This window comes from Cicer arietinum, chromosome 3 (assembly GCF_000331145.2).
Source record: "Cicer arietinum cultivar CDC Frontier isolate Library 1 chromosome 3, Cicar.CDCFrontier_v2.0, whole genome shotgun sequence".
Taxonomy (NCBI): domain Eukaryota; kingdom Viridiplantae; phylum Streptophyta; class Magnoliopsida; order Fabales; family Fabaceae; genus Cicer; species Cicer arietinum.
The window spans coordinates 76,593,245-76,611,484 of NC_021162.2; the positions used below are offsets into that span (position 1 = coordinate 76,593,245).

At 32.1% G+C, this 18,240-nt stretch overlaps 3 protein-coding genes across 4 annotated transcripts; 2 read left to right on the top strand and 1 right to left on the bottom strand.

Annotated features, from left to right (window-relative positions):
- Positions 1-611: 611 nt before the first annotated feature.
- LOC101504580 (protein STRUBBELIG-RECEPTOR FAMILY 6) lies at positions 612-8,207 on the top strand. 2 transcript variants are annotated; one of them, XM_004494835.4, is made up of 16 exons: positions 612-993; positions 1,165-1,294; positions 1,387-1,461; positions 1,545-1,610; positions 1,708-1,779; positions 1,886-1,957; positions 2,255-2,326; positions 2,417-2,482; positions 2,577-2,639; positions 2,736-3,052; positions 5,118-5,401; positions 5,885-6,156; positions 6,670-6,802; positions 7,261-7,397; positions 7,487-7,643; positions 7,793-8,207. In XM_004494835.4, exons 1-16 carry the CDS (start codon positions 891-893, stop codon positions 7,940-7,942), a joined length of 2,169 nt encoding a protein of 722 aa, XP_004494892.1. In that variant the 5' UTR covers positions 612-890; the 3' UTR covers positions 7,943-8,207. The 2 variants fall into 2 exon arrangements, with proteins under 2 accessions (XP_004494892.1, XP_073222670.1); XM_073366569.1 differs by lacking the exons at positions 1,545-1,610; positions 1,708-1,779; positions 1,886-1,957.
- Positions 8,208-9,476: 1,269 nt separating this feature from the next.
- LOC101504898 (uncharacterized) lies at positions 9,477-13,757 on the bottom strand. Its single transcript, XM_004494836.4, has 6 exons — positions 13,242-13,757; positions 13,080-13,132; positions 12,453-12,490; positions 12,032-12,350; positions 10,608-10,912; positions 9,477-10,407 (listed from the first exon to the last, which is right to left on the bottom strand). Exons 1-6 carry the CDS (start codon positions 13,618-13,620, stop codon positions 9,831-9,833), a joined length of 1,671 nt encoding a protein of 556 aa, XP_004494893.1. The 5' UTR covers positions 13,621-13,757; the 3' UTR covers positions 9,477-9,830.
- Positions 13,758-16,048: 2,291 nt separating this feature from the next.
- Positions 16,049-17,415, top strand: LOC101505202 (RING-H2 finger protein ATL3-like). The gene has a single exon (XM_004494837.4). It carries the CDS (start codon positions 16,317-16,319, stop codon positions 17,163-17,165), a length of 849 nt encoding a protein of 282 aa, XP_004494894.1. The 5' UTR covers positions 16,049-16,316; the 3' UTR covers positions 17,166-17,415.
- Positions 17,416-18,240: the final 825 nt, after the last annotated feature.

Here is an 18,240-nt window from a genome sequence, read left to right on the forward strand (position 1 = left end):
AGTTCACGTATGTGTACGTGAATTCAGATTGCGTACAATATGAGGATTCAAGTTTCAAACTCCATTGATTACGCAATCTGAGTTCACGTACGTTTACGTTAACTTAGTTTGCGTAGAGTATGACGTTTGTAATTTTTTAAAACATACGTGAACTCAGTTCACGTAACTCCAAAACGTACGTGAACTGAGTTCACGTAAAATCCCCAGATTTGAAAAAAAAATACGAACCAAAATACAGAGCAACAAACATACCTTTTTATGTAGTTTTAACCACAATGTGATTATCAAACTGATGTGTTGTAGGTTATGAGTGAGTGGTGTAACTTTTTAATGATTTTGAGTATTGGTTAGTGAAGTACGATGATTTTTGTAGGTGAGTTGTGAGGTTTGATGAAAATTGATAAATGAGAGTTATGGAATAATAAATGTGTAATATTGATGACAGGGGCATTTTGGGCATTTTGATTTTTTTTAAATTTTGAGGGGTGTGACTAGCATTTTGGGGGGTGTTGGTAGCATTATTGAAAATAATGGAGTGGGCACCCTACCCCATTAAAGTATTAAACAACCAAGCTTTTCAATTATTTTCCTTTCTCGTTCAAGAGAACTCGGTTGTTTAAATAATACTATATGAATGTCGCAATTTTTGCACAAATATTTTTCACTAAGATAAATATAAAGTGTAATTAATACTTTAAAAATAGTGTAGTGTTTGGAGGGTAAATTAAAAAAAAAAATACTAGTTAAAAATAATTTTGAAAATGAAAAATGAGTCTAAGAGAGAGAGTGGGAGTGTGATAACGTAAATAAAGTTTGTGTGGCTTTGGATTGTTGTGGCAGTTGGTGGTGGTGGGAGCTGAGCGGAGCGGAGGTGAGCTGAGGTGAGGGGGATGGTGGATTTTGGAAGGGTAATAATGGTTTTGTTCACTTCAACTTACTTCATTCTTCTTGTTTGGATCTCTTCCACTGCCGCCACTACAGATCCAACTCACGGTCTTCACTCTCCCTTCTTACTATTATTAATTACTACTTCACTTTTGCATGCCATTCAATCTCATCTTTTTTTTATTGTCGCTTCATTCATCCTATTCACTTGGTTGTTGAATATGTGTGTAATAAATTAGTGATAGAGTTCATAAAATAAATTTTGTGTGTTTGATTCAGTTGCGGCTTTAAAGGCTATGTTTCAAAGCATGAATTCACCATCCCAACTAGGTTGGCCTACTAATGCTGATGATCCTTGTGGACAATCTTGGAAAGGCATTACTTGTTCAGCCAACAGTGTTACGCAGATGTATATTTTTATATAATCTTTATCTAAATTATTGTCTTTTCTTTTCTGCTTGCTGCTTGCTTTCTCATCATTCTTCTTTTGTTACTCATCAGTGTGCTATCTAATCTTGCTCTAACTGGAACGTTATTGCCTTACGGATTTCAAGACTTGACATCTCTCACCAACCTGTAAGAATTCAGATTTATTCATACTCTCTCCTTCACCATTCTTCTTCTTGTCTATTGTTTTTTACCATTGTAAAATTTTGCAGAGACATCAGTAACAACAATCTCTTTGGACCCATACCATACCAACTTCCTCCAAATGTTCAGCGCTTGTATGTTTCTATACATATGTGGTTCTCACTCTTCAGTTTACTTTATTTGTAACATTATTCTTCTTCTTAAGTAACGATCTTAATTCCCTGTATGCAGAAATTTTGCTCATAACAACTTGACTGGGGCAGTCCCTTACTCTATTTCTAACCTGACCTCTCTTACAGACTTGTGTGTAAATTATCTTCCTGTAAACGTATCGTAATCGTACCTATCGACCTCATCACATCCACAAACAAATGTAGTAATTTACGCTTAATTCTTTTTGAGAATGTAGGAATCTCAGTCACAATCAGCTCCAGCAAGCACTGAATGTCAACTTTCAATATCTTTCTACCCTCTCCAAATTGTGAGATTTCCTCCAACCATTGAACTGCATAAAAAAGTAGTCTAGATGGATGTCAAATTATTGTTACTATAACTATATAATGTTGATCTTTTTCAGCTTCAATATGAGTTTAATGATGTTTTTTTTGGATTGGTTGCCATTTTTTACGTGCAATGTAATAATTTCACAATATTGTTTTTCATTGCACGTTAAGACATTTTATATACGTATATCTACATGCTATTTGAAACTAAGGCTATTTTTGAGTTTTGATAATAATTTAGGACTGATTGAGTTAAAATATTTTTCTTGTTGCAGAGACCTCTCTTTCAATTCTTTGGCAGGTGACCTCCCTCAGACTATGAGCTCCCTTTCAGGCATAACCACCATGTAGATATCCAAATTATTGATGTTTTTTGCTACTGCTTCACATGTTATGCATTTCATTCTAAACTGGTTGACATGTTTACATTTTTGCAGGTATCTGCAAAACAACCAGTTTACAGGCACTATTGATATTCTTGCTAATCTGCCTCTGCATAGTCTGTGCGTCTCTATTGTATCATATAATATCCTTTCCTATATTTCCATAAAGAATAACTTGAAACCAGATGTATTTATTTTCTCAAATTCTTCTCAGGAATGTAGAAAACAATAATTTTACAGGATGGATACCGGAACGGTTGAAAAACATAGACATTCAGTAAGCATTGGCATTATCAGCAATTTGATAACTAAGAATCTAATTTTCATCATAAATTTCTCTAAGACATAAAAATCGAACAAATTTACATGACAGGTCGGGTGGTAATGCGTGGAGCTCAGTACCTGCACCCCCACCTCCTCCTGGAACACCTCCAGTACCTAAAAGCAACCAACACCACAAATCTGGTGGTGTAAGTACCACTGGCCAAGATGCCAGCAGTGGCACAATTGATGAGGGAAAAAAATCTGGAATAGGAGGTGGTGGCATAGCTGGAATTGTCATCTCCATTATTGTTGTTGGGGCAGTAGTAGCATTCTTTCTGATGAAGAGAAAATCCAAGAAGTCATCTTCAGATGTAGAAAAGCTGGGCAGTCAGTCTACCGCTCCTCTTCCTTCAAATGAAGTCCATGGTATGCAGCTTGCATACAATTTATAGATATTTGTTATTAATTTTCAAGATGAGGTCATCCTTATTCTAGGTTGCTTGTATTTATTGTATTAAGAGAATTTTCTATTTTTTATTCTATTAGGTTTGCACGTCATAATTTAGTTATTATATTTTCAGACACCACCTACTCTATTGGTTGTTCTTATACACGACTCTGCTTTTTTATAAATGAGGTCTGCACTTTCATCTATCATTTAGGTGGATGATACTCCCTAAGCCCAAGCGTATTGTAGGAGGAAAACTTGGCTTGAACTTGAATATGCCTAGGACTAGGAATGTGGGGTGGGCCACTGATATCCTCAAGAAGAAAACAGGGTAGGCAGTTGAACTGTTAGCAGTCTAGGAGTAGGAGGGCTGAGGGAAGGAAATGAATGGGAATCAACCGTAGAATGTGGGGTATAGGTATTCAGTGGAGTCCATTGTTTTGCTTTTCTGGTTCTTTTATTTCATGTAATTGTTTTAGTTTTCTGTGTTTTCAGAAGTCTTCCTTTGCATTCAGGAGCTAGTCTCCAAATACATACATACATATATATATATTTATATTTTCACATTAGGAGTTCCTACTGGCCCACAAACCAACACGAGTCTTTCAGCATGTTTTGTCCTCACTCACATACTTTATGGGAAACTTTCTAGAAGGTCACTCATCTAAAGAGTGCTATGGAAATTTGTTCTGCAAATCTAGAAGAAGGGTCATATAGGTCTCAACTTACCAATTTTCGACCTAAAAGATACCTTTCCATAAGGACTTGTCTAGATCTATCTATATTTCTATGTCTAATACAATTCAGCTATGTTGCATAGGTACGTGTACGAGATATGGTATTTTTAATAACTCCAAGGTACAAGTACGTCAATTAAAAACATGAACTTTTTTTTATGTAATTTAACTAAAAGAGTTAAATTGTTAAATTCACAAAATAGGCATAATATTCTTCGTTTTGAAACCATCTAAAGCCTGAATTGGATTTAATTGTCTTCTTGGAAGTTGTAGCTTTGTCTCTTATCTTTTGTTTGGTTTTGGTTTGTCTTGAATTTCATATCTGTAACTCTAGATAAGCTTTCCTCAGAGTCAACTCAACGCGAGTGACATTTGGAATGTCTCAATCAATTTCCTCTGCACTTTTGGCCATGTTAGAGCCCGGTTCTGGTTGTGCTAGTTATATATGTTTTGTAGGAAATTCTTTTAGCTTTCCAACGTCGCTGAGAATGCCTCAGTCATTCACTTGTAGCTCAAGATAAGGTCAAGATAGTGAAGAAGAGTACTTGTCTGTTGGGTTAATCGATTATGGCTTAAGCCTTAAGCGATTTCCAGTTGGGCTCGTATTTTTAGCCCGTCTCATCTTAGACATTTTAATCACATTTAAGGGGCTTTTCCTCACCCAAAACCCCTCAGAAAACACCCTTGTGGCTTTGCCTTGTAGAGTATGTTTGGATGGGAGAGAAGGACTTAAATTTCTTTTTTTAAATTAAGGAAACTAAAATGGTTCTAAAAATGAATTAATTGCAATTGCAATGTTATATGATTATTTATCATGTTATTCTTTCAAATTTTTTTTTTAAAAAATCTCAAATATATACCAAAATTTAGACTTAGCCTTCCAAATCCCTCTCCTTCAAAACCACTCATTTTTCCCGAATTCAAAGAGAACCATCCTTATTCTCAGTTTTTTTTTATGCCATTTCTCTCTCTTTTCTCATCGGAACTGGATCCGTTTATTGGATTGTGACTGAAATGACTCCCTTGCATCTAAACTATTGTTCCTCTCCTGTGGTGAATCCGAAATTTGTAAGTTGAGACCTATATGAACTACTAGACTAGATAAATTTATTGCAATATTTTCTGGATTTACTATTTAGAACATGGCTGGGCTGTCTTTTTTTTGTTAATTATATATAACTGGTCTGTCATTTTCTTATTAATAATCTTGCTCGTACTAAATGAATGCTTGCAATTCAACATTCAATTGATAAGTTCTGCTTTTCAGCTTCGTTATCCAAATTAACATTAAAATGTCATAATGCAGAAGTTACGTCTGTGCAGACTTCTTCTGTATTTGACTTGAAGAGGTTTGATACTTCTGCCTCAATAAATCTCAAACCCCCACCTATTGATCGTCATAAATCATTTGATGACAACGAACACTCAAAGAAGTCTACTATTGTCAAGAAGACTGTAACAGCTCCTGCAGATGTGCAATCATATTCTATAGCTGATCTTCAGATTACTACTGGGAGCTTCAGTGTGGACCATCTTGTTAGTGAGGGGTCTTTCGGGCGTGTGTACCGTGCTCAATTTGATGATGGGAAGGTATTTCATAGCTGTTATTCCTGCAATTCCACTCTATGTTTGATTCCAATGACAAATTTGAGTGGTATCAATACACAGGCATGTGGATGCATACATTTTTTAGACAAGGTTCTTTGTTTTAGCCTACATTTAGATTTTGAGAAAATTTGGGGGATACCACATGGCCACACAGAAGCTTGTATTTGTGGCTTCATTAAAATCACGGCACTCTTTCATTGAGACGTGATATTTGCAAAGCCAACGTGGATCCAAACAAAAGCTTAGTATCTTTCCGGTCTCATGATCCCCGGGGAATAATAACAAAGAATCATCGAAATCAACATAGTCACATCACAGACATAGCTAATATAGTCCTAATAGATACCATGAACTCTTCTACTGTGGACAAGTCTTTTTTTTACTAGTACTGTGGACAAATCTTGAATCAATGCATGTCTGTAAAAGTTATTAATGGTTATAACTGTTTTTTCTTAAATGTTGTAGGTTCTTGCAGTGAAGAAAATAGATTCATCTGTCCTTCCCAATGATTTTTCAGAAGATTTTATTGAAATAGTGGCAAACATCTCCCATTTACATCATCCAAATGTAACAGAGCTTGTAGGTTATTGTTCAGAGCATGGACAGCACCTCTTAGTTTATGAGTTTCATAAAAATGGATCACTGCATGACTTCCTTCATGTGTCAGATGAATACAGTAAACCATTAATATGGAATTCCCGTGTCAAGATAGCGTTGGGGACAGCACGCGCTTTAGAGTAAGTTAGTTGTGGACTAATGGGATTAGAAGATCCTAATATTGCAACTATGGGAAAATTTATCATTGCATAATTTATAATCTTGTAAATCCAGTTTTCCATTTTCCTGCTTTATATATATATTTCACTTAGCGACTTGCTTAGCTTAGATGCTGACTTTTATGGCTTGACTGATTAAAAATCAAGGTTATCTCTTTTGAAGCTTGCTCTGTTTTCCTAATAAAAATATGTATGGAATGTTATTATATCTAATGTTCAAGTTTGGAAATGTATTAGCTGGAAGAGTAGTTTGGACTACAGAATATGAAAGTTATCTGAAAATCAATAAGCTATCAGAATATAGGAAAGTGCCGCTTCACTTAAGTAATCAATGTACTTCACTTGCAACTGAAGTTTTCAATTGATTTTTTATATGTGGCAACATATGGTTGGACATAGAGCATTGATCTATGTTTTGCTGGAGAATTGAGACTCATTGAGCAGACTTATCCACAATTTTTCTTGTACTTGTAGGTACCTGCACGAAGTTTGTTCTCCATCAATTGTGCATAAGAATATTAAGTCTGGCAATATATTGCTTGATGCAGAGCTTAATCCTCATCTGTCAGACTGTGGATTGGCAAGCTATGTTCCAAATGCAGAGCAGGTGATTTTATAATTTGTGGAACTTTATGGTGTGAATTAATGGTTTTATATTTGGATGTGATTGTTTGAGTTTTGACCATATTGGTTTTACTGTTTGTTGCTAGTTTTCTACATAGTTTTAGGCTTTTGTTGTTATTATGAATGCAGTAGTAACTTGTAGATTGAGTCGGTTGAGCTGTTGGCAATGAATAATAAAAGAGCGCTAACTGGGGGCTAATTGATTTGGAAAAATCATTTTATTAGCTAATTTTAAAATCTAACTAGGTAAACTGAGTAGTACCCTCTCTAAGGGTTCTAATTTACCAATGAAGAAAATCTGCATGCCTGAAATTCCATTAAATGTATGTATAATTGTACATTATTAACTGTTTTGCACTTTAGGTGGAATGTTGGTCATGCTCTTCACCCAGTGGCATTAAGTTTAAAGAACTGTTGAATTAATAACTTTGTTACATTCAGATACTGAACCATAATGTTGGGTCTGGATATGATGCACCTGAAGTTGCGTTGTCTGGTCAGTATACCTTTAAAAGTGATGTCTACAGCTTTGGGGTTGTCATGTTGGAACTTCTTAGTGGACGGAAACCATTTGATAGGTAACAATTAAAATATCCATCCTGCAGAACTTGGAGTTGAGAATAATATAATATGCCGGGGTCATGAATGTTAAATCATTTTGTAACAGCTCAAGGCTAAGAGCAGAACAGTCTTTGGTTCGATGGGCAACACCCCAGCTTCATGACATTGATGCATTGGCTAAAATGGTTGATCCTGCACTGAAAGGGCTATATCCTGTCAAATCTCTATCACGTTTTGCTGATGTTATTGCTCTTTGTGTTCAGGTATTGTTTGATATACACTCGCATTTTACTGTGAATTTATTTTGGGAGATATCTCCATCAATTGGAGTACGTCCTTGAGTAAATGCTCAACCATATGGATGTGTGTGGAATAGAAAATAATTGCTTTATATTTGTGTCTTTTGGGGCAGTCGGAACCTGAGTTCCGACCACCTATGTCAGAGGTGGTTCAAGCGATGGTACGATTAGTGCAGCGAGCTAACATGAGCAGGCGGACATTTGGAAGTGATCATGGAGGATCCCTCCGAGGAAGTGATGAGCCAGCTATACAAGACATCTAATCTATTCTAATTCTAATGGGAATATAATCCTTTTGTAATTATGTTACTAGAATGTCCCCAAAGCTAATATTGTGCTTATATTTTAATTTTTGTTCTTTTAACCTTTTAAGTTAGATTGATTGCACCTCAAATTAGATTGATTGTACTAATATTGTACTTATATTTTACTTTTTGTTCTTGCTTGTCCCTCAACCTATACGGCTTTGTAAGTTAGATTGATTGCATCTTCTTCTATTAACCAAGTTAGACAACGGGTATTGCATAATATTTGAGTTACTGGTTTTATTTTTGTAATATTGTAATCTAGAGTCAATTAGTTATAACCGGTTGCAAAGTTTTCTTTTTTGTTTGAAAAATTGGTTGCAAAGTTGAAACTCAGTAGATGGATGTGACTATATTCTGTTTATGATACCTGCAATTATCTTTTAAAAAAGACAACATTACTCTCGAGCTCTATAGCACCGACATCTTTGATCAAATACGCATTGTGGTGTTTGACACGTGTTCAACACCGACACCACACTGATCCAGACACTTTGATTACATTCAATTAATTTATTTTTTTAAATTATTATCGGTGTGGACATGTCAGTGTTTGTGTTTGTCTTAGTATTTGTACTTCAAAACTCTCTAGAGGTCCTTAACTTAAAGGTTTAGTGGGCATATGCTAATCGGTAGGTTCAACTTCTCCAAGGAAAAAAATGAATAGGATTTAGATTTAAGTTGATATGCCATAAATTTTTATGTGAACGAGTTCAAGATAACTGTTTAACATGTTGATCATACAAAACTATACTACTATTCAGTTACAAAATATACATAAGTTATAAGTAGTAAGTTATTAGTCAAACTATAAATTCTATTATGATACAATATTGACTAATTCTGCGACAACATTTGGTTGTGCACCTTTGCAAAAGTACTCATCGCACAATGATGTTGATCACAGGCTCTTTCTACCACATGTGAGATGCAATTGGTTGCTTCAGGAAGGAGATAAAAACAAATTGTTGGTTTTATGCCATTATTACTTTCAAGACACAACAAGAACATGTATCAGAATGGAAAGTGAGATGCACCAGACTTTCCAAAAGGCGTGTCTTTGAAAATGTTAAGGGACAAAGGTTCTACCAAGGAAGGTTTGAATAAAACGTTGAGCAATGAGCAAAATTAGGCGGTTGGATTGGGTTGATATTTTAGATTAAGTTAACTATTAATTTTATTTACTTGATGATATTGGACGATTACATTATATCTGACTATTATTGAAAACTTATTTCATCTTTCAATAAACTACTAAGTTAATAATATGACATTTTCAAAAGTTTAACTTTATATTACAATAATATATTTAAATGTCAAAAATTATTATAAACTATTATAATTAAATTACTATAAGGTTAACAAACCATAATCTGACTTTTTTTTAATTAAATAAGCTTCTAAAAAGATCTTAATTTTATCAATTTAACAAAACAAATTGTTCTGACCTAGAAACGAAATAACTTGGGAGGAAGAAAGACTACGAAGAAGATGAAAAAATAAATAAAGACATTGATATAAAACATTTCTGAAATGTGATTAACTCGTAGTCGTAGTTTAATGTTAACAAGATCGACTGAAATAGAAGATCCTATAAACTAACATAAGTACATTCTCTCTAGCTAACGCTATTTTAGTCTCCATCTGTGATCTGTCGTCTGCCTACACTTGGTTGGCTGTTGCAGGGTCGATACCAGTCAACTATTGATTTGGATGAGTGCGTTGCAATGATCACACTGTTATAAAGGAAAATATGTGGCATTTATGGCGATCTATATAACATGCAGCAAACAATATGACATTGTTTTTGTATAATGTTTTAAATCTGGGCTAAGCTTTTCACATTTTATCTTTTCTCTTCCGTCACTTCAACAAGCCTTCCGCGAACCCACTTTTTAGTTACTATAGGGGATCTAGATAGTGTTTCATCTTCAAGGGACTGCATTCCCATCACAGTTGGAGAATGATCTGTTTCATCTTCGCTGCTCTGATCCTGTTCTGTTTCCCTTTCTTGATTTGATGGGCTATATTGGTTTATCTGGCTATTCAAACTGAAAGTTAAGGAACGGCCATTGGTTAGGTGAAGTTCTGGATTACCATTAATTGGCCTCTCCAGGGAAAGTTCACCAATAGCTTCAGAGAACTTGCAGTCACTTGATGATAATGTTGTATGTCCATTTACTTGGGCCATTTGTGGATGGTTACGAAATTCAAATGTTGATTCATTTTCCTTGTTGGTCTCGTTCAAACTAACCACAGGAACACTACACTCAGCTATCCTCTGTGTATCAATGGATTCAAGTGATTGGATTGCTTCTGCTATAAGCTTTCTGGTTTCTATTAGAGAAGACTGTGCAATGGGACTCTTTGTCGCAGCAACCTCAAGTGCCTTGGCAGCTTTCTCAGCTTCCGCAATCAATAGTCTGCGCATATAACATTATTTTAGGAATATATATGCAGGATAACAGTTACAATCGGAATCAAATAAAGGAAAACCTGAATTTTTACGATTTAATATAAAAGAAATATCAAAGTATTAGTAGTACAGAAAAATATAAAAGAAATCCATTAAAATAACATAAAATGATATTGCTGATCTCCATTAGTAAAAAATTTGGTCTACCTTGCTTGTTGAATGGCTTGAGTTTGTCTGGTTTCCACGGAAGCTCTCTGTGCTCTTATGTTCTTTATCATCTCAAGCTTGGAATTCACCAAAGGATCCCTATAGGCAGGGGATTTTCGTTTTCTCAACTGGATAGGCTTAAGAATTTTGGAGGCACTCTTACCAAGAATGCTAGTATCAGAATCCCTTTTTGTAATGGGTTTCTTCTTCTTGGCAGGTTGTGCAGCATAACTTGGCCTTGTTCTAGGTTTCCTTTCTGTAGAATGATACTTGGCCAATGCAGAGCAAACTCTTTCACGGTAATCCTGATTTAATAGAAAAATATGTTGGTCTTAAAGAGAGAAAGTATTAAAACTTTATCTGGGTTCAATACTTTAGCAAAACTAAGCTAAACCATTTGGGGTATGGTAGCGTGGAACTTGAACCTTCCGATATAGCAAGTCAAAGTCCACAGACAATGATGGAAACAAACACATACACATTGACATCCATTTTTTATAAAGGGCAATGATGACAAAAAAAAAGTCTCATTGGGTAACAACATCTCCATCTAAAACATGTAATGTAATTATAGTTCAGACCTTTGAATATTCTGATTTCTAACTGCACTTCCTACCCCCCTCTCCAACCTTTGTATAATTATAAGAAAACTTACACCTCAGGCCTACTTTTTAATTATATTTAGCCTTTATTGGAGGGCAGTTTATGAAAGAAGATCAACATAGAAAGGTTTTACAGCCAAAACAAATGTTGATATAAAATTTCGTAACAGTAAAAAGACACTCCTATTTACTACTCACATATTCTAATTAATCCAGGTAGTTTACAAAAATCTGTTACACAAGATTCACGTCAACAAAACATCAGAGCCTGTTTTTAATTTGCAAAAATGTTTTCTACTTCAATTTCCTGTTTTCTTAAGTAATTACACAAATTTGTATATTAACTATTAAATAGTAAAGACACCAAAAAGTTGTAACTTTTTTTCACCATCTATTTACAAAACTTGAAAACAGGAATAATAATGAGAAAACATTAATATTTATGTTATTATTGGTGTGAGCAGAAAATAAAAACAGAAAACAATTTTGAAACTAAATAGGCCCTTAAGAAGCAAGAGAAAAAAATTGGTAATGCTATCAAACTATCAATAATTTCAAGTCATTGAACATACAAGTTAAGAACCCAGTTACTTGAAACGTCATGTGTGTCTAGATAATCATGGGAGGGAAAATGTTGATTGTTGAGTGTTAAAAACATTAAATTAAACAGGCAGGAAATCAAAATTATTAAAAGAAATAGTGTTAAGAATTAACTTCTTAGAAGTCAACCACAAACAACTAATTTATGAGACTCCATTAGTGTGCTAGCTGAGCAAAAGATCTATCAAATCAAACACTTAAGATGTGAACATATACACTTACAGGATCGGCCCATTTTGCAGCAATGGCTTCTGCAATTTTCCTTCTCTGTTCAGGGGACTTGGGTGCTCTATTGCTAACTGGTGCCCTTACCATTTGTTTCCTTTGTTCAACACTCACCAACCACTCCTGCTTAAGCTGCTCATCTAAGGTTTCATAGGAATTCCATTGCAGCTCTTCCTGACCAGCAAAGCCTTGCTTAGATGCATCTGCAATTAAATTCTGCCACTCAAAGCAGCAACTCTCCTGCACCATCTTCTTTCCACGCCTCTGTTCCCATAGCTTCCTCACACCAGCACCAATCTTTAGTTTTGTTTCTGTACTGTGCAATCAATAAAGAAGGACATTCTATGGGGTAAAAAGAATAATAAACAAAGCAGTATATAATAGTAACAACAACGATCATGGAAAGGCGTATAATTACGTTTGTGCATGGCCAAGATTAGTCAACTTCATTTTGACCTGCATTGCCAAATTATATTTAGGAATTTGTTAGGAAGCCAAATAAATGAATTGCAAAATAGATAGAAAGAATCAAAAGAAAAGAACATTTTTCTTGAATACCGACAACAGGAGATAAATCTCTCTTCCAAGTTCCAAGGGTACTGACAATAGGAGTGAAAGGTTTTCCCCTTTCACTCGCAATCTATCAAATATATTGAATATGAATGTCTCCCTCATTTTTTATTTAACCTAATTATACGCGATAGCCACTCTAACTACCAAGTACTTAGATCCTCTGGAACAAAATATAAGCAAAAAGAGTATCTCTAAGGACTTAGATCCTCATGAATAAAATATAAGCAAAAAGAGTATATGAAAAGATGAAGTATATCTGATCATATTTCATTAAGGAGGGAGTATTCTCTAAATGATCCTCTTCTTTGTATGGTAACAAAAATCAATTAATAAAACTATGTAAGTAAAAATTGAAAAACCTCAATAACCATTCCATGTTCTCCTCATCTAAAATTAGTTAATCCTATTTTGATATGAAGTGAATATGGAAATGGTGTTGATGAAGACAAAAAATATGCTTACATGACATCACCTTAGGATTCTGCATTGCGATGCGTGTTCTTTCCCTGATCTTCCGCAAAGTTTCTGGTAAAAAAAAATATTAAAAAAAAATATTAAAAAAAAAATAGAGGTAAGGTTTGAATGGAATGGAATGGAATTGAATAGAATAAAGAGAGAAGAAAGGAGAGATTACCAGGACTATGCTTTCTTCCTTTGTTCCATGGCGTGTTACCTTTATTAGCTTTAGAAATCCTGAATCTTCGCAACTTCTCCCTTTCATCAAGAGGTTGTTCAAGCATAGGAGGATAAGGATTTAGAGCAGCAATGTCGTCATCATCATCATCATCATCATCATCAAATTTGTGTGAGAAAGTGTTAGGTTGAATGGTAGCGGCAACGGCCTGAATGAGGAAAGGGAACCTAACAAGTGGAAGATTGAAGTTGAGGTTTTGAAGGTTGGAGAAGGATTTACAATGGTAATAATTAGGAGAGGCAAAGGAAATCCATGAATATTTGACATGACGATGATAAGGCAACAGTGAATGTGCATTTGTTATCTCAATCAAAGGCATGGGGGCTCATTCAGCGAGAGTTGGAATGTGAAGTGCAAATTATGACCATCTCATGTGAATGGGATTATGACCATGAACCCAAACAGGATAACGTTTTGGGAATGGAACTCTCATCTCTTTTCACTATTCACCTCGTTACATGGGCCTCTCACTCCTATCCCTATTCCCACCTTCTTTTCTACTATTACACCTCAAACCAACCACCGACTATATTTTTTCCAAATATCTCATCCAAACTTTGTTTCAATTACTTCTCTCTTTATACTAATTAAATACTCCATATCGTTTAATTATTTTTTATATATTTTATTTTAGAATAATTAAATGATTAACTGCTTTTCTCTTTTAGTAATTAAATAATAATTTTATGGTAAATATCTCTTTTAGCTTTATTAGAGATCCTAAATTTATATTCAACCCTAAAAATACAAAATCTAGTGAAGGAGATATTTATAGATAAATTTAATTTAAAAGCTATTTTTCTTAAATTTTATACATCCACGTGTCTTAGATACAGACACAAATAAATATTAATAATGTTATTTTCAACAACTCTTCTCATTACAAATTAGCAAATCTTAACAATTATTTTAAAAATATATGTTAAAGAATTAAACATAAAAATATTATTTTTAAAATGTGTTTACAATTTTTTAATATGGTGTTTCTAACACAAAAGTTTTATTTATTTTTATTTAAAAAATATTTTAAAGATACGTGTTAATAAAAAGTATAAATTTATATTTAATTGAAAATTATTATATTGAAAGTCAAATAACACATTAGTTACAAAAAATTTAGGATTTCATATAATATTTTATTTTTAAATTTTAACTTTTTGTTAATTTTACTTCTTAAAAAAAATAAGAGAATTTTTAAATTAATAATTGTCATTAGTTTTAAATTTAATAAAAATATCACAATTATTATTTTTATTATTTTTAAAAATGCATCATTTCTAACTAGTATTTTGTCTTCTCTGTCACAATATTTCACTTCAAGTAATTAACATAATCTTACTAGCAAATTAAAATCAAGACAACTTATCTGTCACAATATTTCACTTCAAGTAACTAACACAATCTTACTAGCAAATTAAAATCAAGACAACGTTTATAAAATACAACAAATAATATTTTTACAAAATAAATATTAAAATTAATTAAAAAAATTACTAAATAGATACTACTTTTAGAAAAAATTAAAATGTAAAATAATTTTAAAAAATTAAAATGAATTTTGAAGTAAAAAATAATAACACTAAAAACATAGAAAATTTCAAAAGTTGACTTTAATCAAACATACAATTATTTTAAAAAGTTGATTTTAGAAACATATTTTAAAAAAAACTTTTATTTAAATTTTAAATAAAATTATTATTAAGAATGTTCCATTTAATTTTTAATCGAATTGGGAAACAAATTTCCCTTTTCTAAGAAAAATGCAGGGTTAAACAAAACAAAAAAAAATTATTTTGGGCGAAGTTTACATAGTGAGTAATCATCATTTTGAAAATTGTATTTTTAGGAGATTTGTCGCTGTAGTAAAAAAATAATAAAATTGTCGCTTATTATATTTATTATAAAATCGTTAATTAAGTTTCAAAATTCAAAATGTTTTTATATTAGTTTTTTATTTAGATAATTTTATAAGATTTTAGTTTTTTCTTTTTCGTGCATTTAAGTGAGAAAATTATAAACTGAATATTTTGTTAATTGATATTCTTTTTTTTTTTAATTGAGTTTATTTTTTTCAAAAAAAATTAAAAATAAGTTCTTGTTAAAAAATTTACTTATTTTCTCTCAGTAAAAAAATTTGAAAAATATTTTATATTACTTTTTCTTGAAAAACTTTTTTAAAATTTTTTCTCAAATATAATTTTTGAAAAATTGAAAAATAAATTTAAAAATAAAAGTTTAATTGTAGTTTTAGTACTTTTATTTATACTAATTCATTAAATTAATTTCTTTATTTTAAAAGTTGATAATTTTAGTTTCTCTTTATGATTTTTAATTAAAAAATAGTACGTGATATGTTTTAAATAATATTAACTTTAAGAAAATAAGTAATTTTTATAATTTCAAAAAATAAAAATACTATAAAAATATAACTTTCAACTTCATAAAATTTTTATATTATAATTTAACTAATAATTTATAAATAATTAATAATTATAAATAATTTTATATCATTGAATTATATCTGATTTTATTTAAAATACATCATAATATTATTTTTAAGTTAAAAAAATAGTGAGAGAGGTTAAAATTGTTGAGTTTAACCAATTTGGAGAATTGTGAGGCAGTACGTAATTAATTATAGGAGTATTTGAATTTATAGAGAATTCGGAAGTTGAATAAATAAAGAGATTGGAAGAGTGAAAAGAAGTTAGTAGAAAGAGAGGCTGCGACTAATGGTTTGACTTTGTGTTTGAAAGTGAGATAAGAGTCATAAGAATAAGAAAGATCCCGGAAATGTCATCTTCTTCTTCTCCTTTGAATGCTCATTGCCAAGTCAAGTCCATTGTGGAGGTTTGAATTTGAATTTGAATTTGAACTAGAACTCCCCTACTTAATTTCCTATAGAGTATGTCCCCTTCTCTTTTTAACCTCCATTTCAAATTCTCATAATTCATTCAAATTTTCCTAAATCATAAACCCTAAATTAACTGCCAAATAATATAGCGGGTGCTTGCAATGAGTGACATGAGAAGTGATAATCTGGGTTATTCCCCAGCGGTTGATATAACAGGCAAGATAATGGTGGTGGTCATAATAATTCTGTTCTTGATTGTTGTGACTTTTGTTTTCTTCCATCTTTATGCGAAAGGAATCTGGTGGAGTGACACAATCCAGAACAATTCCCAATCACAGCGTCCACAACAAAGAGGAGGAGGAAGTGGGCTTGATCCTGAGCTACTAAAGTCCCTACCCGTAACGGTATACCAATCAGATGGTTTGGAATTAATGGAGTGTGCTGTATGTCTATCGGAAGTAGTTGAAGGAGAAAAGGTGAGGATTTTGGGTAAATGCAACCACGTATTTCACGTTGATTGCATTGATATGTGGTTCCATTCCCATTCTACATGTCCTCTTTGCAGGACCACTGTTGAACCCTTTCAAGAATTACAATTACCATTGTCTTCTTCTTCGTCTACTTTTCCCACAAATGTCTTGATTTGGGGCAACCACAACAACAACCAAATAATTACTAGTAGCTCTTCTACTACTGCTTCTGCTTCTTTCGAAGAAAACAAAACTGCTTCTACTTCTGCTTCCTCCTCCTCATTAGGAGAAAGTGGTCGTGATAATGGAATATTAGTAATTGATATACCCAATGACTGTGAACGTGATTATGAGTGTGAGGTGAGTTCATCATCGTCATCTTCGTCGCCGTCGCCGTCAACAGGAGGAGGAGGGAGACTGAGATCATTGAAGAGGCTTTTAAGCAGCAGCAGAGGGATAATGAGCCTAAACCCTTGGAGTCCAACTTCCACTTCTACTTCTACCGATGTCAAACAAGCTAAGCCAAGCAGCCGGTCCTAGCTAACAGCTATGCTCTAATTTTTCAATTGTTTTATTATTCCTTCATTAATTATTATTGATTTTATTGCCATCTTATGTAATTTAAAATACCATAACTAAAAGAGAAGAATAATGGAGTTGTGTCAGGGTTTTTTTTTATTCAGATACATTATTTTTGTTTAATTTTTCATAGAACCGAAAATTAATGAGTTACGTTGATTGTAGATTTTTTTGAGAAAAGTGTGCAAGTATATCACAGATTTTCTAGTTATATTAGTTTTTTGTGGGTTCAACTTTTATATTTTAATTTCGTTTTTTAAATACTAAATAAATAATTTTGAATATTTTTCAATATTTAATAGTTAGCTAATTTTTAGAAGAAAAAATATTTAATTGTTAAATATTATAAATTCAAATCAAAACATTATTGTCTATTTTTGTTCAACACCATATATTTTGTATGGATTTCAAAATTCATGTTTTTTATAAAATTTCATTTTTTTTATTTATATATTGAATAAAATTTCAAATTGTTAACACCATTGATTTGTATATTTTTATTTAGGTCCAATAAATTATTTCCTTTATATGGGACAAATTTGAAAATAATTCATAATTATCTCTATTCAAAATTATTTCATTTTTTGAGGAAGTCTTTAATGATAATTATATTGAAATTGAAATTTTAATTTTAAAATTTAATCTTTTAACATTTATTTCTCATTAGAGTAGGATTTGAATTTGTATTACCTTATAATTAATATGTCATTATTTGAAAAACAATAATAAAATGAGAATTATATAATAATGCAATATATAATTTTTATTGTGATATTTATATATATATATATATATATATATATATATATATATATATATATATTTATTTGATTTGATTGTAGATAAATAGTTGAGTAACAAAACATTATAGATAATTTCTAGATTGTGTATATATAGCTAGTTTGTCATGTTTGAATTCTATATTTTCTATGATATATATTATAATGTGATAAGTTGTGTCAATTTTTTTAAAGTCTAATTACAAAACAACTCCGCAGCATGTGGTGATCGAAGAATATAACTTTTTAACATAAAT